General features: G+C 36.2%; 1 protein-coding gene across 3 annotated transcripts in view; it reads left to right on the top strand.

Moving 5' to 3' along the window:
- The window catches only part of B3GLCT (beta 3-glucosyltransferase), a 45,779-nt gene extending 28,260 nt beyond the window's left edge, over window positions 1–17,519 (top strand). For 2 of the 3 annotated variants that reach the window (XM_026790738.2, XM_026790739.2), the window contains 9 exons: window positions 629–765; window positions 1,599–1,662; window positions 3,900–4,031; window positions 5,035–5,104; window positions 9,062–9,175; window positions 10,836–10,935; window positions 11,854–11,973; window positions 12,505–12,649; window positions 15,854–17,519. In XM_026790738.2, coding sequence (XP_026646539.1) covers window positions 629–765; window positions 1,599–1,662; window positions 3,900–4,031; window positions 5,035–5,104; window positions 9,062–9,175; window positions 10,836–10,935; window positions 11,854–11,973; window positions 12,505–12,649; window positions 15,854–16,021 — 1,050 coding nt within the window. In that variant the 3' untranslated portion in view covers window positions 16,022–17,519. The remainder of the gene's footprint in view (window positions 1–628; window positions 766–1,598; window positions 1,663–3,899; window positions 4,032–5,034; window positions 5,105–9,061; window positions 9,176–10,835; window positions 10,936–11,853; window positions 11,974–12,504; window positions 12,650–15,853) is intronic. The other variant, XM_074535301.1, reaches the window with a different exon arrangement.
- The last annotated feature ends 4,812 nt before the right edge of the window (window positions 17,520–22,331 follow it).

Genomic DNA, 22,331 nt, shown 5'->3' on the forward strand with positions numbered 1-22,331 from the left:
CTACATACAGATTCTAATAAAATAACAAATTATGTTCCAACACACAATAAAAGGCAAATAGAACACTTTGGTTTTCTACATAGCAATTGTCATCTTAGTTTAACAGTCCATCCCTGGTTGCTTATATACAGCTGTAGTCCATCAGATACAAAATTCAAAGTGATTTATATCAGACCTCCTTCAATATTCATTTTATAGTCTCAGCAGTCTGCCTAATAATAAAAAGTTGCTATACAGGTTGCTGTGGAATGTATTCAAAACATGACTGGACAGAGTCCTGGGCAGCCTGCATTGGGTGATCCTGCTTGATTCCCGGGGAATTGGAGGTGATCTCAAGAGACCTCTTCCCACCTCAGCCATTCTGTGACTCTGGGATTCAGTGTTCTTTGAACAGGTGGAAGCCAAGGTCTGTTCTGGAGTTTGAAAATACAGCCTGTATTTGATTTCAGAGAACAATTTTTAGTTTCATTTCTCACCAAGTACAGTTTTTGTCCAGATTATTTATTGTGAACAATGTGCTTCCCTTGTTTTTGTTTTCAGGTTTGCTTTATTCAGCATGAATGCAGTCATCAACTTCACTAAAGGGATGCTGTAGATGAACAAAATTGTTTCCTATATTCCTTTACAGGAGTGGTTTTTAGGTAAAGCATTATATGATGAAGAATCTACAATAATTCACCATTATGCCTTTGCTGAAAATCCTACAGTCTTTAAATTTCCGGATTTTGCTGCTGGTTGGGCACTTAGCATTCCACTTGTTAACAAGTAAGAATTGAATTTTAAGTCACTTCCCATTTATTTGCCATTATTCTACACATTCCAAGAATAATTATTATAAACACTTCAAAATTAAACAAGAATGTAGAAATAGACTTCTGTATCATTGCTGTGCATGTGATTCTTTTGCTTCATTCTGCCTACATCAAGTAGCTGATAATTGTCCAATAGTAAATGTTTAACTAGTTCAATTCCATATTGTATTTTTAAGAATGCATTCTCCCCCAGACAGTGGTTTTATTCTTGGGTTGTAGAGTGGCTGCATTGCCCTCTAGAAGCATTTCTCATGCTGTACAGACAAACTACATATTTATTTCTGCTTAGACTCTTAGGTGCTTTCAGATGAGATTTGAAAAGTTCATAAATTTCAGTAGTTGAATGAGTCTTACCATAGCAAGGATCAGTGTCCTCATGCATTGAAAGTCCTTAAACACTATGCTTTGAAATACACAGACAGAGAATTTGTCTGTAGTTTGAGATGCTGATCAATACTGAGCTTCAAATGTGCTGCTGCTTTTAATCTGTTGCAAATTTTATGCCAGACACTCTGCCATCTCCAGATGAGAATTTTCTTCTTGTGTAGGAAGAATGTATCAAAGTGTGTGTGTTGAAAATTAATGTTAACATCAGATTATTTTAAAAAAAGGATTTATATGATAAATATAAGTTGCTTTTCAAGGCAATAAATACAGAAATGTGATTTATTATTATTTTTCCCCTTATAAGATGGTCAGTAGTACCAGCCACACTTTCCTGCATGCACTAGTGATTGGGGTTTTTTTAATATGTTTGATTAAGTTTCTTCATCTCTAATTGCACAGGCTTGCAAAGAAGTTGAAGAGCGAACCACTCAAATCAGACTTTACAATAGATTTAAAGCATGAGGTAAGCAGTGGTGTGATGAAAGAAAAAGTTATCTCAAAGTTATATATTTGAATGGTGTTAAATCATAATGTCTTAACCATTGCTAAAAAGTTTGACTGCAATGACATGTTAGATTTCTTTTCCTTCCTTTAGAATATTGCAATACTTTAGAACTATATTTTAAGCATAGAAAAAAATTATTTGTAAGCTTGCACTCAAATAAGAATGCATGCATTCTTATGCATGCATTATGAATGCATGCAAGGTTGTATACATTAAGGTGTCTTCTAAGGATTGCTCTATAAGGAAGGAGAGAGACTTCCAATTAATGAACCGTAAGCTGAGGTGAGTAGTAGCTCAATTCTAGCCAGCCTCACCTTCTGAATCAGACTCTCAGTGCTAAATATGGTGGGGTTTGCATTAGATACTCTGAGGAATCTACCTTTGTGTGAACAAGCAGTGCTGCAACTTGCAGCTGGGAAGTTTGGAAGGACTTCTTTTTGTCTCTGGTGTGTCGCGCTTTCAAAAGGCTGGCAGAAGGTATTTCAGACAGTGAGTGAACTGACTGAAAGCAACATGAGAAGGAGGCTCTGAAAGAGTATCTGTGCTACTTTTTTGGAGGCCTTTTTTATTTTTTCTGCACTTCAAGTGTTTGTGCTGTCCAGGGGTTTGTACTGTTACCAAAGTGAAGTTCTGAACCAGGGGTTCAGAAGTAAGTGGGGATACATCTGGAATACGCTTCTGGCCTGAAATAAGAACATGATTAAGATTCGGGTAAGGAATGGGAAGAAGAAGGAAGGAAGAATGGGATTAAGATTTTGGCCTGAAATTGAGTGATCCTGAAGTAGTTGTAATTATTTGAACACTCCTGAAAAGCATCTGTAAATTGTTGTTCTGGTCCAGAAAAAAACCAAACATTTTACATAACACTACTGCTCCTTTTTCAGATCTCATAATGGTCGTAAACCTCCTCATTTACAATATAAATCTATGGTGTATTTATAGAGTATAGATATGTAGCATATTTAAATAAATTTGGTTTTATGCAAAACCATTCTTTTATATGGTTTACCCTCATTTTCTCAAAAACAATTGAATCCCTCTCAGCTTTCATTTTGCTGTAAGAAACAAGACAGGAAGGTGTTTTCTTCCTCTTGTTAATTTTTCTCAATGCAAGACCTCAGGCTTCACAATGTCATTTTATTTTAACTTTATTTTTAAGACAAAATCGTTTATATATTTCCAGTATGACAGTCTACCTCAGCATTAAAAAAGTATCGAAACATATTGCCAAAAAAAAAAAAAAGATCATTAGGAGCCACTCCTTTATGTGCCACAGATGGCTTAGTAAGAAACAGTTAATCACCCAACCAACAAAATTACTTCCATCCACTTATTATTCTGTTAGCAGGTCTTTGCATATGGTTTATTTCAAATTTATTGCCATTGATAACCTACTTCAGCCCTGGAGTTATTCTTTCTGCACAGTCTCATGTCTCCTTAGAGAGAGTTTCACTCCCTCTCATTTATTTAATAAATCATCATCTTCTCTGTCTTAAGTAATTTTTTGTCTACACTCTTCTTGTGTGAATCAAGATTGACAGCAAATCAAAGAATATAATCTGTTGGTTTTTATGATTGTGTATAATGTTAAAGTTTATAAGGAGTATTTTAGTTTGAGGGACTCCTAATAACATATGCCTCTAGTCTTTGGTATTTTATTGTGCTCTGCATTGTTTTTATTATTTCTTTTTTGTTTGTGTCACCTTATTACTTTCCAAGTACCTAAATCTTATATCCATAACATTTATATCACTTTCGTATCTTGCAGATGTGGTGAAGTGTTTTTGTCGTGCTGCTGCTCATTTGTAGGTTGTTGCTTAGACTTTTTGTAACTGTACAATATATGGCATATTCCCTGATGCCTATTCAAAGCTGGAATTGAATAATGGAATTTCTTGTACATCTAGCATTAGGTCTGAACTAGGACTAAGACTGTTTTTGTCTTCTTATTGTGAATCAGGAGCAGAAGTACTGTTCTCTATCCTTCCACTTGGAGGGAGTGACAGGAAGAGCCAGCAACCAGTACCTGTCTCTGAGCATGGTGCCACAGGCAGAATATGAATTAGTTTATCAACTCAGGGACAAATCTACACCATCCCATATCTTTCACTTTTCTTGTTAATATGACTTCTTTGTATGCTCTGAAAATTTTTTTTTAGATTAATGACTGATATAGATGTTTCCAATTTTGATAGATTGCCCTGTACATTTGGCAGAAAGGAGAAGGACCACATCTTACTCCAGTGCCCGAGTTCTGCACAGATGATGTGAATTCGTATAAGGTTGATCACTGTGCAACAACCTTCAGTAATTTTCTGCCACTTTGTGTAAGTACAATGTTTTAAATGTCATTTGGTTAGTAAAAGTAAAACTCTTACTAAAACATATAATACTTGAGTTGAAAAATCTCAAAACTTGAGAAAATATTTTTAAGTAAGCTAAAAAAAAACCCCAACAAAATAGTTTGTTCTGACATTTATCTAGGATGTAATTTGGATATGTTTTCAGGCTTCTGTGGCACAGAATATTTCCTGGCAACTAATATTGTGTATGCTTTAATGAGTCTTTATACCACAATGTTTGGTTGGCACATGATCTATAAATTATTTATCCTTACACTCCTTACACAGTGAGATACTGAAGTATAGATGATCTTTTTTTATTTTTTTCCCCACAGATAGGAATCTAAAACTTGCTGAGGTTAAAGATAGAATGTAATATAGTATTTGGTGCCTTAAAGTACAACCCATCTCTTCCACCTCTAGGAGAATACATTTATTATATTAAGAGTTAAGTATAGCTAGTGGCCAGAATGTGTTCCATGCTTCCAGGAGAGCAAAATTCTAGGTGCCAAAAAGGATAACAAATCAAAGTGGTCAAATGGTTTATTACAGTTGAGGAAATTCAAAGATTTCTAGTGTGTATCATTTAAGCTGGTTTTTCCTAGTGTGATACAATTTGTGTTCTCATAGTGACTGATTCCAAAGAAATTAAGAAACATTCTTTTTCAGATTAATCATTCTTAGTTCAACAAGTTTTTATACTCATGGTCTTTTCCTAATGATAGGTGTTTTAGTTCTTGTCAGAGTACTACATCAATGGAAAAAATTTTCCAAGAATGTTATTTCAGGAATTTTGAACAACCAATGCCTTTTTTTTCAAAATATAAAAATTTACTTCCTGGTGTATCACGAGAACACTGTTCTGCTTGATAGGCTATATAATGAAAAGCTATTTCCTGTTTTATTATATGTAAGGACATACATATCCTATAAAATACTACAGGCACAGCCTGCACTTAAAAGATTATTTTTTGTTTTGTTCATATAGGGAGAGCCAGTGAATAAGGAAGATGTTTTTGTTGCTGTAAAAACATGTCGAAAATTTCATGGTGACAGAAGTAAGTTGTTGGCTGGTCAAGGTAGTAGTTCCATGCAATATAGTTTATAAAATGAATATTTAAAAAGCAAGCTGATATATGCTATCTCTGCAGCTCTTGGGACTAAATGTTTGCAAAATCAACTCAGAAACAGGAAAGTTTTGGAATTTTAAACAGTTCATCCTTCAGGTTGAATCTTTTTGCTATTCAAAGTCCTCAGGAGTGCTGTTAAACATTTAAGATTAAAAATGGTTTCATCATTAATGACTGTTGCCAAAAAACTTGGAATTAAATACCTAAATTAAAACATGCACAGGATTAGCTGATATTGTTGTAAATTGGAACTGTTGCAATATGAATTAATACAGCAGCTATTAATATCCTTCAGTGAGTTTCCCAGATAATTGCTTCACTTTTCTTTGTGCCAGCAGTAACAATTGTGCAGCTCTTTGGTGGCTAACTTAGAAATTTGAACAAGCTGAAAGGGCCCTCATCTCCTCCTTCCTTTTGTCCTGCCCTCCTGTCCAGTAAAAGATTGAGCAGCTTATGCTGTTATGTTGCTCCTAGCTGTTCCATGTGCACGTGTCCTTTAGAATGGTTGGAATGGGAAAATCTGTCCCTTCTAGAAATCTGATCATATGTAGTAATTTGTCCAACCAGTAGGCCAGATCAAGAGTGTGTGAAACACTATAGCATGCTTCGTCTGGAGGTTCATCTGAAAATTGTAGAGTTGCACAAACAGCTGCAGTCACCAGGATAAAAACAACAAACCAAAATCCCTTAATGCAGCCCAACAAGATACACACAGTGAGCATTAACTTCCTCCTCAGAGGCACAGAAAACAGACACAGACACTCTCAACTTCTGCTAACACATAGCAATGCTCAGCTAACTTGAGGGAAATCAAGTCTCAACAAAGCTTGGAAGGAAAAATTCCAAATCCAGCTATTGAACAGAAGACATTCCACCTACTTGATGCCACCTACCAGTCTGTTCTAGTTTGCTTTTAGACATTTTGTTACTAAGGAAGAGATTTGTTTCCAGGAATTTGCTTGAATTTTGTGTGCTCTTTAATACTCCAGGAGCATAATAGTCTCTCCATTAGGCTTAGTTTGTTTATAAGCATAATTTAAAGGGATTATAATTGGCAAAAAAAATATTTGAAAATAAAGTAGTTGCTTAGTAGTTGTACCAAATTCTGAGAGATTTTTGCCATACCTGTTGTCAGAGGACAGGATGAAAGTAAAAGCTCTTTTCTTAAATAAGTCTAGTTAAAAACAAGTGGGATTTTTGAATAATGAGATTTATGGAATTATTCTCTTAATGCTACTGCACCTGATAAAAGCACATTTGTAGTGTTTTAGTCACATAATTTTTAGGTTTTTTTAAGTAACTTTTGATAAAACAAAATTGACTGGCCTGTAATTGGAGTTCACTGAAGAGTTCTTCATCCTGGATCCATGTTAATTTTTAACATTAAAATTTAAAAAAATAAGAAAAAGAAAAAAAACCCCTAGAAAGTCAGAAAGAAACATAAGGCCTCAAAAAGATAGCATAAACATCCTTCAAGAAACACCTGTTGAAGACTGAGGAAAATTCTTGAACTTTCCTCACAGCTTCCAGTGTTATGGAATAGAGGATAATCTTACTCCAGATTTTGAAAGATTAATGGATGCCAGCTTCAGAGAGCTCTTTTTACCTGGTAAGTTATTCTTTATTGTATGCCAAAAACTACATTAATGCAGCAGTAAAGCTTGGAAATTGATGTGCTTTTAAAAGCAGCTAAATTTTACCTCAGAATTTACTTCAGATGCAACTCTCCTTCTTGCACATACCATCTGTAGTTATAAAAGAAATTTTCAAGACTGCGAACATGCATCAGAGTTCTAGAAAGAGCAGAAATAAAATGTCATTAAGAGCTTAGAGCTGACCTTTAAATATCTCTAGTGGTATTCAAACTTTGGTGTGATCACAAGTACTAATACATATTGATAAATATTTGCATCATCATCTAGTCCAAAATTTCAAGTAGTTTTCTTTGGAAGATGCCATTTGCCAGAAATCACAAAGTATTGTGGGATTTAGTTTACAACTGACATTAATCTGCACGGTGACACTTCCATCAAGACAAACAAGGGAAGGAGAAGGGCACTTCAGCCAGCAGCCCCCTTGCTGGAGCTCTTAACTGAGATGAGACTCAAGTCCTTGCTTCAGGAAACTTTGCTTCATTTATAGAAAGAAGGGGGGGCTCCACCAAAGGAACTGAGAGGCTCAGTCTATAATTGCAAATATTTCTGTGTGTTAAAGGACCCTGCTGAGTTTCAGGTCCTTGTTTGGAGGAAGATAAAACAACCTTCACAGGTGCAGCTCTTCTGCCAGGGGAAGTTTGGACGCTGTTGTGTACTTGTGATTCTTCTCTTCTGAAGCCTTGTTTTCTGAAACTTTTCTGGTTGTGTTCTGCTTAGAAACATTTTTAAGTAAAACATTTCAACAAAATAAGAAAATAATTTCCTGCCCATACATTTTTTGTACATAATTCCTTTTGAATTTTTATGATAAAATGAGAATGCTTTTAAGAACTTTTAAAAGTAATACGGACCATTGCAATATGCTACAAAAGTGGGTTTTTTTCTTTTCAAAATATTAAAGTCTTTCCATTAGTGCATTGAATTCTTATTAGTCTGTCTTAACACTAAAAGGTAACTGTTACCAAACTGAGTGTTGATCAATCAAGATTAATAAATTCTGTGTGTTCAGAGTAGAGGGAAGTGAGAACTAGGTAGGCAACAAACTTCAAATTAGATGATGGATGATTCTAGCAAGGGGCTAAAGGGAGTTGTTCACAAGCATCAGGGTTGTACAGCAGCAAAGGGAAGTTATGGAAGTATTTCCTCCATTTGAAGCACTACCTGCTACTGGTGAGACCTCCTGGATGGTGTCAGAGAGCACAGAGCAGAGCAGCAGTAACAGCAGAATGCAGAGGACTTGCTCATCTCAGGCCTGACCTCCTCATTTTTAAGAATGAAGAGGCATCACTATTTCAATCTGATGGTTTTCCTCTGAACACCCTGCAGATGGTTGGATTGTTTTTGTGTTACCCATAATTTATTCACTTCTCAATGTAATGTAAACACTCATGGCATCATTATTAGAATTTTGTGTGATCAACTTTAAATCCTGATGTGAAATGGCAAACTGGTAAGAAAAAGGTGTTTTTTTTAGAGAAGCATTAAGCAATCCTCCTTTGAATAGAATCTCCATGGGATTAAAATTGATTGTGTGATATTTATAAACTGCACTATACAAATACTTCTTATTTATAAATGAAACAGAAATATTTATATGTATTTATGTATTATAACAGGAATGGTTATAAAATGTCTCGTGAGTGTGTCTCCAGAGACACACTCTGGAGCATTAATATGATGTTGCTATCAGATAGGATGTGTATAATACCAGTAAAGTATTTCAAAACGTACATTTGGTCTGTTTCTGATTCAGAATATGTCACAGACTTTACAATTGGATTAAAATGTGCCATTTCAATACTGGAAGAATGACTGATTTCTGACAGTGTTTGTGCTGATGTATTCTATGAATCATACAATAGCAAGTGTAAAAGCAGAATTCCATACTTTGGTTATGCTTTGGTTGGAAAATGTAAATATGACAGTTTCCAAGTATTAATATTAATAATAAAATAATGAAAATATAGTAATATTTTAATAATTTTAAAATAATTTAAATAAAATTGTTCTGACTGGCTTTCATAAAATTTAAAACTTCTTTTTTCCTCTCTAAATATTATAGGAAAGAAAATAGAATGGACATTTAGAATCATGATGCTGTATTTGAAGCAGCATTTTTATTACCATGTGAAGAAATGTAGCTAACAAAACGTGGTTAACATGAACATTTCGATCAAGTATCTATTTTAATCAAGTTCCTTGTGTTTTAATGCCAATCATTGTTTTGCAGTACCAGTGGTAAAGCAGACCTGGGAAAGAGAAGCTGCCCTCATTGAATACTACAGTGATTATGCAGACATCTCCATTCCTACTATAGATTTAGGCATACCTAACACTGACAGAGGTGAGCTTTTGTCAGTTTTGCACAAATGACTGAATGAATAAGTGGAGTTTTATGGATGATATGTTTTTCATGTCAAGCATATCATGTAGAAATTCCGGTTTTCTCTAGCACATATGTGCAGCCTAAACTAAAGAATGCTCTTCACACAGGAAATGGATGGAGAGTACATTCAGAGTCCCCCTGTGTAGACAACGTGTTCTTTTAAGCAGAAACCCAAATACAGAGATTATGGAAGCATGGTATACTGATTTTTCTCCAAGAGAAAAAAAATGGTTTTATTACTTGGGGTAAGAGTAATAACTCTACAGTTATTTATGATTTTCAGTAGGATCATTAACAGTGAAGAAGACATAAATTTATTTCAAAAGACCTCAGGCAGTGCCAAGTGGTTACTAAGCATAAACCGCTTGCCATATGGTGTTAATATATTATATCCATGTGCCTTGCAGGTCTCAATTTAAGCACAAAAACTGAATGTTAGGATTGAAACACCTTTCTGTAGGAAATAACAGGCATTTAAATCAATTTACTTTGTGTTTGAATATAAAAAAGGCTATGAGCATGATGACTTTCTTGAGTTTATATTTTATTTTTTTCTTTCACTGGATGTATTGTTTTTAGGCTGATATTTTATATCTATTACCTTCTGAATTACAAGTGTCCAGGTAGAGTGGCCTGTTAGCCTTACTTAGCCCACTAGGTCAGTTGTTCTGATCTCTGGGTTATTTCTGCCCCTTTGTTTTGCCTGTTAGAGCACAGAGAGCACAGGCAGGGATTTCTGTGTGCACAGGTGGAGTGGAACACGAGCAAGCAGTGAGAGATGTCAGGGGCCAGCGAGGCTGCTGGGCACACATGGATCAGTGCTAGGAGCCATGCCCAGCGGTTCTAGTGGCGCCAGGAAGCTTCCACGTTTTTTTATAGAGTATAATATAGAAATCTTGGGTTTCATTTTGGAAATGTTCAGATATCCGTCTGTGTTAAATTCGCAGTCTCACAAAATCACCAGAGCAAGGACTTCCTTCATGTCTTTAGCATAGAATTACTGCATTTTCTCAAAGAATATTTTAACTAAAAGTGTCTTCAAATATAATGTTGTTATTTTGAGTGGTTGTTTACTAAATGTAATATTCATAGTAGTAATTACTTTAGACAATCAACTGTGATGAGTAAAGACTCACACTGACTGAAATGAGGTTTGTCCAAGATCTAAAAAAGACTCAATAGAAGTCTGAAACTTCTTGTTTCTCAGGTCCTGCTTATTCTGAACCAGGGTGTTTCACTTCTGCACTCCTAGCAAAAGGTGTCTTACCTCCTGAACTTCCTTATAATCTTGTGATAACTGTTCAGACCTTTGCTTGGAGGCAGTGATCAGGACCTGAGTTGCCAGTGAGGAGTACAGTAGATTAAAATAGATTTCAATATTTCTGTAAAAGCAATGGATCTGCCTGATGCATCTTGAAATGCTGTGACAGTGTTTTGGAGTACTTTGCAGAACATTTGCTTCTATCATAGTCTCCTCATTTTTACAGCTCTTTAAATTAAGAATAGCAGTTAGTCCAGCATTGTTCAACAGCTTGACAGATAGCTGGAATAAATCTTGTTTTTAATTTAATTCCTGTTTTATTTAAGTATATGTTCTGTTAATTTATCTTCTTTTTAGGTCACTGTGGGAAAACTTTTGCCATTTTGGAAAGATTTTTGAATCATACTTCTCCCAGAACCCCTTGGTTAGTTGTAGTGGATGATGACACACTGATAAGGTATATATTCCATTACTTCAGGAGCTACCACTGTTTATGTCAGTAAGAGATTTAGCAATATTCACCTATTTAAGAGATACAGCTATTTTATTAGTCATATGGCTTTATACTACTTGAAGAAAAAAAATTGTCACTTCCCATCAGTATTCTTTTGACAGGTATTAAAAACAATGTTGTAGCCTGGTTAAAAATGTGCATATCAGTGTTATTGTGTGATCACATAGCCTGAATACACCACATTTTGGCATTCCTGTGTAGGTACGTTTGAGCTGATAGGGTTTAGTCATTTGCTAATAACCTTCCTAAGATGTGTTCCTCAGAGAAATGTGTCAGAAGAAAGGTTCCATAAGCTCAGGCCAGCTGTCCAAGCTGCCCAGAATGGTGTTTTGGAACTTGCATATGTTGGAAAATTAGATCTCATTCTCATAAAACTGCAACATAAGCAAAAACAAGGCACAGTGAGCAATGTGCAGGATCATGTGGTCATGAACAGTGGTTCAAGACTTTACATTAGATCATGTGGGTAATGGAACATTCATAACACTGAATCTGCCTTTTCAGTTTGCAATTTGTAAATGTTCATAGATAATTTGCAAAGATCATATTGCTTGGAAAGTGTCATTTCATGTTTTCTCTGAGATGACATGCAGTTTTGCTGACAAACTGCCTACTTTAAAAAATACTTCAAGCTAATTTGTTCATCATTTGACCAAATTGCACAGTCATATCTCATAGTAAATCATCCATCGTAAATTTCCCTTTAGCAGTTTATATCTCTGGGGCAGGTTTTTTTGGGTAGAATTTCAGAATTTCTCCTGTCATCTTTGTGCTATTTAACAGAATGCTGTTGAGGGTAGCAATGTCTGTTCCAAAGAGAATGTTTACAAGATTTTGTTTTAATGGCTTTTTATATTGTAGTATATTCAGACTCCGAAAATTGCTCAGCTGCTATGATCCAAATGAACCAGTATTCCTTGGAGAGCGTTATGGCTACGGCTTGGGAACAGGAGGATACAGTTATATCACTGGTGGAGGAGGGTAATTTATTTTAATTCCTACTGAGATCTGCATTAGTTCCTGGTTTGAGTTTTGCAAATGTTTTAAATTACAACACAAATCAGTTTCAACAGAAACAGTGATGTTTTCCCCAAATGTGTGTAATTTACCTCACACCTTCTGTGTAGTGACACATGCTGGTCTCAAGTCCTCAACTCTTCTCCCTTACATTTGAGTAAGATTGAGGAGAACACCCTTTTTTGAGTCCAGGCCAATTTTAGGAGGAATTCTAAACTGTAGTAAAAATGGTTTGTAGCTAAATTATTGTTAGAATAACAACAATGGGTATAATTGGTATAATTAGTTTCCAGTATAAAAACTAATTATCTTTCAGAAAATGCTTCTTGCACTATTTGTCAGTTCTGACCTCTTAAATTTTGAATTTCAAATGTGCTGTGTCAGAGGGCTACATTCAGTCGTGCAGTTTTAAATAATTTAGCAATATTTATTAATTGCAGATATTTGGTGTCTTTAGAAGTTTTTATACATTTCATGTGGTTTTTTTTAATTCAGGATGGTTTTCAGCAGAACAGCTGTTCAGAAGCTACTTGCTAGCAAGTGCCGGTGTTACAGCATGGATGCACCCGATGATATGGTCCTTGGAATGTGTTTCAGTGGCTTAGGAATCCCTATAACACACAGTCCTCTCTTTCATCAGGTCTGAGAGCTATTTCTGAGTATTAAAAATGTGTTTCACTTTTTAAGTGTACACACAAAACAGTCATAAATATTCAAATTCCATCAATATGTAATAACACGAACCAAGATGCTGCTGCTGCTTTACCTTGATTCTCAGCAGAACAAGACTGATCAAATAAGAACATTCTCTTACCATGTATTGCTACAATGCTTTGCTAGTTTATGTAATATTTTATCTAATCTATAACTACATTTAATTAGAAATGCAGTCAGAGGTGAGGATTTTGAAAAAGAAATAGAATTAGGAGCCACATGCTTTGAATAGTTGTCATATGTCCTCTAAGGGAGGAAACCTACAACACAATACTTTTTTATGCAGGTTATGGAGAACTGAGTGTAAAATTTTTCAATAAATCCACCTGCTCTACTTACCTGATTTTTCTATTGATTCAGTATTTACTATTCTGAAATAACCTCATTAGTGAAGATATAAAATATTAAATTATTACTTTTATGGTGGATTCTGAAGAATGGTATAAGTATGATAAATTGCTCTATGCTAGCACATGGGAAAGAGAGCTTACAAAACATAATTTTCATGTGAGTTTGGGAGAAAAGGGCTGGAGTAGATTTGAATCTTGTTTCTGTCTCCCACACTATTTAACAAGCTAACTGTAGTGTCACAGTGGAAAGCATGATGCATTGAGGCCTATAGAGATTTTCTTCCTTGTAAGCCAAGTAAACCAAATCCTTCCATGGTATGAACAAGAAGCACTAAAGATTTTTTTTCCCAAACAGTGCACAACTTTTTTAAAAGTCAGTGTTTAAATCAGTGTAGCAATTGATGTTTTTCAGGTGTCGATCTAGTTGAAAAACTAGGAAGACCTGCATATCTGAATATGAGCTGAGAATAGGATAATAAGGTACTTGAGAATTAGTAAATTACTCTGTAGTTGAAAGCAGCTGTCAATGGAGAGGGGGAGTTTCTTATTTGAATGATCAGCTTTTCCTATGTTAAGATTCCATTTCTGATTACATTTACTATTTAGAGAAATGGGAAACTGAAAACATACTATTCAATATTTTAATTCCTTGTCCATATAAAAAAATTATATCTGTTTACTTTCCTGTTTTGTTTATCATTGCTTACTCCATTCAATATAGAAAGAAAACAAGTCATGCATATTATAAATTCAACAGTTACTGAATAAATTTGCTTGCACAGCTGCTGAAAAAACCCAAAAGAACAAACCAGCCTAATTAAAGGAGAGTCAGAACAGAACTCATTCTCCACAATTGTAAGAATTATTCTTATTGAAAAAAAAAGGACCTCCTTGTAATCCTTAATAGTGTGCATTTGATACTGAATCACTTTGAAAGTGAAATCCTAGCAGTTTGATTTTCCACACAGAAAATTGCACTCGACTTCTAATTCATCTTTACTGTTGATTGTAACAAATTCTAATTTAACGTCCCTTGAACTAAAATTAACCTGTGAGGGAAAACCACTGAATAAAAATTGTATGTTCTTAATCTACTAAATCCACTATTGTGCAAAAAAAAAAATTTAAAATGAGAAAACCAATTTTGGATTTTCCATTGACCAGAAAAGAACTTTCTAAGGACTTGACTGAAATATTATGATGTGTGATGTTCCTTGAAGTATGTGAATCTAAAATTGTACTGAGACAAAGATTATGAAGCAGAAGCAAAGATATCTTCATTCTTGGAGTGTCTATGATGTGTTTGCTCAGTCTTACTGGTTTCCTGCTGCCTGCTTGCTGAGGTAGATACATATTCTGTAACCTGTTCCAGAGGTTTTCAACATGATCAGACTCTAAAAGAGAGCAGGAACCTTTCCATGTTGAGTAGCAGCCAGAATTGTGGTCTTAAATAAAAAATCTGGGCTAAAGCAATATATTTAACTTTTCTAGAACACCAAATACAAATGTTAGCCCCCCCAAAAAATTAGTTATTAGAGTTGGTATCATTATTTTAGAATTATTGAAACACCAGAATTTTATCTATAGCTTAATAAAAAGCTGATTCATTTTCAAACAGCAAAAATCCTTGGTCTCAGATATGTAAAAATTGTCTCTATCCAAAATAAATTCTTCAGGTTCTTGAAGCCTAAATGTTCTTCAAAGTGTTTTTCAAAAGTCATGAAGGATACAGATTCCCTCTTGCTTTCTTCAGTGGAATTTTTAAAAATAAGCTAATAATAATTTTTAAAAACTCTGTGTTTTAAATATCAGAATTAAAAGACCCAAAATACTAACAACACATACTCAGATTTCATAATGTCAAATTCTGTTGCCTAATTTTACGACTGTAATGTGTACAGAACTGCATGAAGAATTCATAAATACCACCATAAGTAGGTGAAGCGTGCAGTATTGATTCAGTTACCAGCTTAGGCATCAAATCAATTATTTGTCATCCCAATAATTCCATTTTCTTCTTGTTTGGGTTTTTTTTCTCCTAGAGGTAAAACACAAATGTTTGCCTTCCATGCATTTTTCTTACAAAAACTCTAATAACAAAATGTATTTATTTTACCAGAGACCACTACAGGTGGGAATTTTTCATGTAATGATGCACTCAGTGTCATTGAACTGCCAGAGAAAATGAAATATACTTGGAGCATCATGACAGCAGCTGCATCTTTTAGCTGTGTTGTAATTCTCTCTGGTTTGATATAGCCTGATAAAGAATAACAACACAGTTTTCTGGCACCACGGTGTTCCCATGTTTAGAACCTTTACCTGTCATAAACTATATATATTTTGGCTGCTTATGGCCTTATTAGAACCCCACAATCACAGTGGCAGTGCTGACAACTCTCATTAGAAGAGGAAGAGAATATAGTTTAAAATAATTTTGTCATTATTGAGCCAAAACGGCATATTTAAAAAGATTTCATACCAGCTACACTGTTTATCGCTTGACTTCTGAGATGGTGGCCATTTCATCCTGAGAAATAGGGCATATTTAGTGTCAGTGTACTTCATTCCTAGCATGATGACTGCAGTGTGAGTTGAGGATTTAATCTAATGGTGTGTCAGTTGATTTAACAGAATGATGTAAAAAGCCCTTTGTTACCATCTTGTGTATTTTGTCAGTGCCACATTGTTGTGTCACAGGGGCCATTGAGCAGTGATATCTTTTTAAAATTATTACTGATCGTTAATACTGGTGCTTTTGCTTTATTCTTCCATCTTAGGCAAGGCCAATGGACTACCCAAAAGACTACCTTTCTCACCAAATTCCAGTATCATTTCACAAGCATTGGAATATTGATCCAGTGAAGGTGTATTTCACATGGCTGGCACCAAACACAGAAGAGTCAAGCAATGGGAAAAAAGTTGGATATAACAGAGAGGATTTATAAGCAGTAGAAGAATGTAAGTGTTGATTACTGTTCTACAGCTGAGAGACAGTCACTACTGTGATTTTTGTTTTGTTTTCACGTTCATCTGTTCGTGACATAGGAAGACAGTGTTTTGTTCCTGTTGGTTGAATCCCTTCAGAACAATGGAAGAAGGCACTTAAATGACTTTTGCATTCTTTTCCTCCACTTGCTTTCTTTTTAGAATTATTTTGGGCTTTGTGTACCAATGAATTTGACTCACATTTAAGAATTTTGTACAACTTTACTTGTTCTGCTTTGGACTTGGTTCAGGCAGCATCAATTTACATTCTGTTCCTTTGCTTTCTCAAAAGCTGAATTTATGTATTTGGGGGAGCCTAATATTGAATAAGAGTTGAACATCTATTCAACATCATCTCTCACTGTCTTACAGAAAACAGTTCTCTAAAAGGTTTTGGAATGGTTTCTTCATAAATCATGGAGGACACTTCACTTTTTTTTCTGCGACCAGGAGCTAGATTGTGTGAAGGCTGTGCTCCTTATGCTCATTTTGTAGAAATACTGTCCTTTGCTGGAGAAGCTGGACCAGGCATGAAACCACTGTTGTACCTTATAAGTTTATTGGCATTTGTGTGCAATGTCATGCACAAAATGGAAAAGAAGGTTAAGGACCGGGATCTCTTAGGTGGCCACGGGAGGTCACTGTGGCTCTTTTAGAAACCCAAGTCACCATGCATCAATTTGGCAAACATAAAAGTGACTCTTAAGGATTTTTGCAGAACTAACATTTCAGTATTTCTGAAATGCACACATCATTATTTCTGATGTGTGCATTTCAATAGCATATGAATGCCAGCTTTAAAAATTTTGTAGTATCCCTAATTTATATCATCAAGATAAGTAATTTTATGCATACAACATGTAAAGTGTGATTCATATTTAAAACATTCTTGAATTTTTTTTAGTAATTCAGTTTTGTAAAAATGTTTGTACAAAAACTGGCTTTAGTATGTTCTAAACTAATTTTTATATTGTAAAACTGCTTCTTTTAAAATGATAGTATATGGCACTTGTATGCTGTTATTTAACTTGGCTTGCTATATTGTAACCAAATACAGGGTCTTAAAGCCATACTGCTGAAGTAATTAGTGTTTTGGTTTCTTTTAGTAGGTTAAAATTTATTCCACTCCAAAGAAAAGCAATACTTGTTCTAAAGTCGAAGTAAGGGAGCCACTGATTCCTGTCTCAGTAATCACTAAACTTGTATAAACATTTGTTTGTGAATGTAGCTTGTGGGTTTCTAAGCATTGAAGCACATCTTCATAGTACATTCAAATTCCAATTAAGAAAGAGCAATCCATGTTATGTCTTTTTTTCTTCCCACTACCAGTGCCTTAAACAGTAGACATTTTACTGATACCAGGATTGTGTTCTCTGATACCATTGGTGAATTGTTAATTATGTTTACTGTTTAGAACTGTGAAAAATGAAAGCTGAATAAAAGCATTCTTTAATCTTTTATGCTTTCTGGCTCTTTGCAAACCAAGTACAGGATTCCTTAAGCGCCAGTGAAATAAGTTCATCACAGTAATTGTAATTACTGTCAGTTTTATTAAAAGGCAGCATAATCTTTGGGGTTTTTTCATGTCCTGTCCTGACCTCCATATTAGGTCAGTTTTCAGCCTCTATTCCATTTTGTGCAAATGGAAAATGCTGTTTCCATGAACACCTTATGATTGGGAGCCTTGATGCTGTCACAAAACATATTTCACTATCAAATTCTCCAAAGGTCTTGCAACTCAGTCCAGTCTGGTCCAACTTCCAACTGGTAATATTTAATATCTCCTTAGGCCCTGTGGAGGCAGACTAGATCAACAAAAGATTATTAGATTTGAGTCCTGGCTGTGTTGTACCTCTAGACTGCTTATTTAGATGTGGGAAGTCATTGACTCATTGATTGATTGCTGACTTGACTTTTATTTCTGGTTTGACAAATGTAGTAGTAGCTGTCCTGAAGTCCATCTTTTCCCTTGCTGTTAGCTCTGGGTTTTACTGCAAGGTTTCTGAAGGTATTTGTAAGCATCATACTTCTGATTTTAGTCTCCATAGTTTTGAAGGCAACCAAGCCATAATTTGCTCAAGTATTTTTCTCCCAAAACTCTGACTTTTGAGACACTGCAGCAGCATGACACAAATGACCTTTTAGTTCACCACCTAAATCAGTTTTTTTTCAAGCAAAGGATCACAAAAAGTTTATATAAACAAGACATGAAGCCTTCTATGTGAACTTAAGTTTTAGAATGGATGACTGTTACTAGCTGAAACCTAAGGATAAAACTGTGTGTTAATGACCCTGAGCAGTACTAATGCTTCTAATGAAAATCAAGTGGATTATAAATGGTGTAGTGTTAAAGAAAATTAACAGAAGAGACATTCACAACTCACTTGGTAACAGGCAGATTTAAACAGATCTGCAAAGTTGACTGGTTGAAGTTTCCTTTTCTGGGACATTGCAAGGTTGTGGCATGAAAAAGAAAATCTGGGAATCATTACTAGACTATTTGTTTTTAATGTTTATAGCATGAAATTTTTCCATTTATTAAGATCTTTCTTTTACAAAATTATTTTGATAATTTGCTTGGTTGGCTCATCTGCCAGGAGCCAAAAAAACCCTTGTGCCTTCAATAGAGCAGATATGTAAATGAAGAATGATGAAGTATTTGAGGCCCACATTTGATTATGAGCAAGAAAAAGAGCTGTGAATCTATTTTGACTTCCCTACATCTGCAGATGGCCCAGCGATGGAGAGACCCAAAAGGGTCCGACCTTTCTCTCTTCCTCTGTGGTTTGGAAAATGGGCAGGAATCTTGAGGCAGCTTGCAAGCTGGGTAACTTTGTGCAGGAACACTTTGCCCTGAACCAGCTCTGATGGCTGCTGGCTGGAGGGAGGTGTCCAAATTACCTTATTTTCAATTCTTTAATTTCTCATGGATTTTATTATCAGGGCTGGAACTAGAATGTCTCAGCTGGAGGCCTGAGACACCATTCAATGAGATTCCTGGAAGGTGAGATCAACACTGTGTAAGACTGCCATAATTATTTCCTGTGAGCACCTCCAGAGCCAACAGTCCCAGTGCATTACCAAGAAACATGGAGAAGTAGTAAGAGATTGGTTTTTTTCAACATTGTAAAACTCTGAATGCTTTTGTGCATTGGACACCATGATAATAAATATATTTGAGTTTTCTTCAATGCAATTGCTTCTTCTTGTTGTTCATGTGAAACTAAAGGAAAAAATTGGAATTCTGAGCAAAATGCTCCCTGAGAGTGTCACCTCATCACACATTGGCTGAAGAATCTAAGAGCACTTGACTCTGCTCCATTAGTGCTGCCTGGTGTAGCTCTGGCCCTGAGGTCCCAGCTCACATCAGCATGGTGGCTTCACCCTCTGTGCCACCCCTGTGCACACATCTACTGTGTCAGTACAGGCCAAATTCACCTCCCCGGTCACACTGAGGGCTTTTTCTTTAATTAATTCTTTCATTCAGCAAAGAAATCAATTTAGTATTGATTTGTAGGCAACTAATTTATCTGTTTCAGTTTGTGATGCACAATGTGCATGTATAAAAAATAGCTTTTTTAATATACAGTCTCATAGTGGTAGCCACTGTGTAACTACTTGATTTAAATTCTATCCTGAGAAGAAAAGTCCTCATGCTTTTCAGATCTCAGCCTGTTGTTTACCAGAGGAGACCTGTGGGACTAGAGGAAGTAGACAAAGGTGAACAATGTGTTTTTATCTACCTGCTTTTGCAGATTCCCTTGACTTGTTTATTTGTGCCCTTGTCAGCCAGGAGGCAGAAGTACCTCTACTGAAATCAGTTAATGAAATTTCTTCTGCTAGGACCTGCATTTGCATGGCAAGAATGAAACAGCTTTGGTGGAGTGTGTGTGCACTGCTTAGTTCTGAACACAAGGGGAAAAGACACAGTAGAAATAATTTATTTAAAGATGAAAAGGTAAGTAAGCATTATGCAAATGCATACAGAGGCCTAAAGGACTCACTGTCAAAGAAAGGAAGAAATGGTTTGGAAAACAGGCTATGGAGAGGAGCGATAGGAAATTACATCAATGGAGTTTAATGAAACATTCTTTATGGAAAATCTATAGACATGCTGCTTTTATAAGCCAAAAATAACAATGCTAAGCTATTCCTGTGAGAAATAAAATTTTAAAGCAATGCTTTTGTAAGTCTGAAGGCTTAAGAACCTGACTGGTCAACAGAACAACTCCAAAAAAGTTGAAAGCACTAGGCTGTTAATATTTTACAGACTCAACTTACAAAAAACCCCCCAGTGTAAGCAGATTGTTAATTAATAAGAAACCGTTAAAGAAAATTATCTACTGGGAAGATGATTGTGCATTATCAACTGATTAGTGCCCCCTTCTCATTTATGTATTTCTAGCTGGGATGTCCTCCAAATGAAGGTCTAATCAGACAGTTTATAATGTACCCCATCAAGGCCCTCATAGCAGGAACTCACATGTTGCCCTGGTTCTACAGGCACTGCACCCCATCTTCACAGGGCTGTGTGACACTGTGTGACACCTGCTCCCCAAAAGCCTGGGAGAATGGCAAGAAATACAGCACATATTCCTCAGGAAGGAGGGAAACTGTAGGACTCAAGGTCTGTGAGTTCCTCAGTTGTCTTAAGGAGAGCTCTCACAGATCCTCCTTCAAAGTAGCCATTCCCTGGCTAGCAAGGCAGCAGAAATGATGTGGGGTGCAACCCTCAGTAAAGACAAATATGCAGTAATAGCCTGAAGCAGGTCAAGGTGGTTTGTAGCTCTGGCAGCATTGGTAGCTTTAAGGACAGTCAAGTGCTGATGGGTGATGTTGGCTAATTCACCAGCCTTTTTTTCCAGAGACTTCTTAAGATTTCTTATGTTGCTAAGATTCTGTTTGCAAGCTCTTTGAGGGAGCCCTTTACACAGAGCAAGGTGCTCCAGGTGCAATGCTTTGATGCAGCCTGTGCTGTGGCTCATGGCCTCCTTCTGCCCAGTCATGAAGCTCTGCTGAAAAGTTCTCAGCATATCTCTTGTCCTGACAAACCAAGTTATTAATTGGTTGTTCCCCTTTCTGTTGCTGTTTCTTCAGGCTAGAATTTTCCTGTAGATGGATTTTATATAAACTAAAACATCTGAACCTACAAATGCAAGTTCTGGAATGACTTTACACTTAATAAACAGTAAACAATTTTAATAGTGAAACAGTGAACAGTGAAACATTTTTAACAAAATAAAATGTGGGTAATCATCTATAGTTACCAGGTTATTACATTCGGGTGAAAAACTCTGTCAAGTGCTGTTTGAATGTTGGAAAAAGATCCAATTTTGTTTCATAAGAGCTGGCTTACCTCTACCATGGTTCGCCCCTTGTTCAGTTAAGTGATATGATTAACATGTAAACAATCCTTGCTTTAGAAGCTCATATTTGTCCTGCCACCATTGTCCAAACCCTGCTCTTGGGCACTTGGTGCTTGAAAGCTGGATCTCCAAGCAGGGAAGTTTCTTTCTTGTCTACAATTTTCTCTTGTGCTATGTACATCTGCAAAATCTGTGTAACACTGGACCTGTGAACTGAGCCCTACCACTGTTCCTGACTTAAGAAAAGGAAGATGGAGCCCAGCTCTGGCTAGGCTGAAATGCCTGCTCCAGGTGAGTATTTAATTGACTCTCATCAGCATTAATCACAGTCGGTCCCCTGAGAGGACTGGTGTCAGTGCTGCACCAGCTTCTTCTGGGTGAGCAGATCCCTGGTACTTCATGTCTCTCAGGCAGTGCCTCTCAGAGCTGTTTCTCAACAGGAACAGCACATTTGCAACACAGAAACTCAGAACTGCAAAACAGCCCAGGCTCCTCTGGAGGTCACCTGGTCCAGCCCCCCTGCTCAAGCAGGAACACGTCCAGCTGACAGCTCAGGACGTGTCCAGGTGGCTTTTGAGTAACACCAAGGATGCAGACCCCACCACTTCTCTAGGCAAGCTGTGACAGTGTTTGACCATCCTCACAGCATAGAAGAATTTCCTTATATTCAATTGAAATTCCCTGTATTTCAGTTTGTTCCCACTGCCTCTTGTCCTGTCATTGGGCTCCACTTGGACGACTTCAGCTCAATCTAATCTACACTTTCTCATCCTGTACTTACTGATAAGATCCTACCTGAGCCTCTGCCTCTGAGGAGTCTCTGAAGCTGCCTAAGTGGGGTACAGAATCAATTTGGTTTTGTTTATCTGACAGTTTCTCTTTAACATGGCAAGGTGACTCCAGG

This window comes from Zonotrichia albicollis, chromosome 2 (assembly GCF_047830755.1).
Source record: "Zonotrichia albicollis isolate bZonAlb1 chromosome 2, bZonAlb1.hap1, whole genome shotgun sequence".
Classification (NCBI taxonomy): Eukaryota; Metazoa; Chordata; class Aves; order Passeriformes; family Passerellidae; genus Zonotrichia; species Zonotrichia albicollis.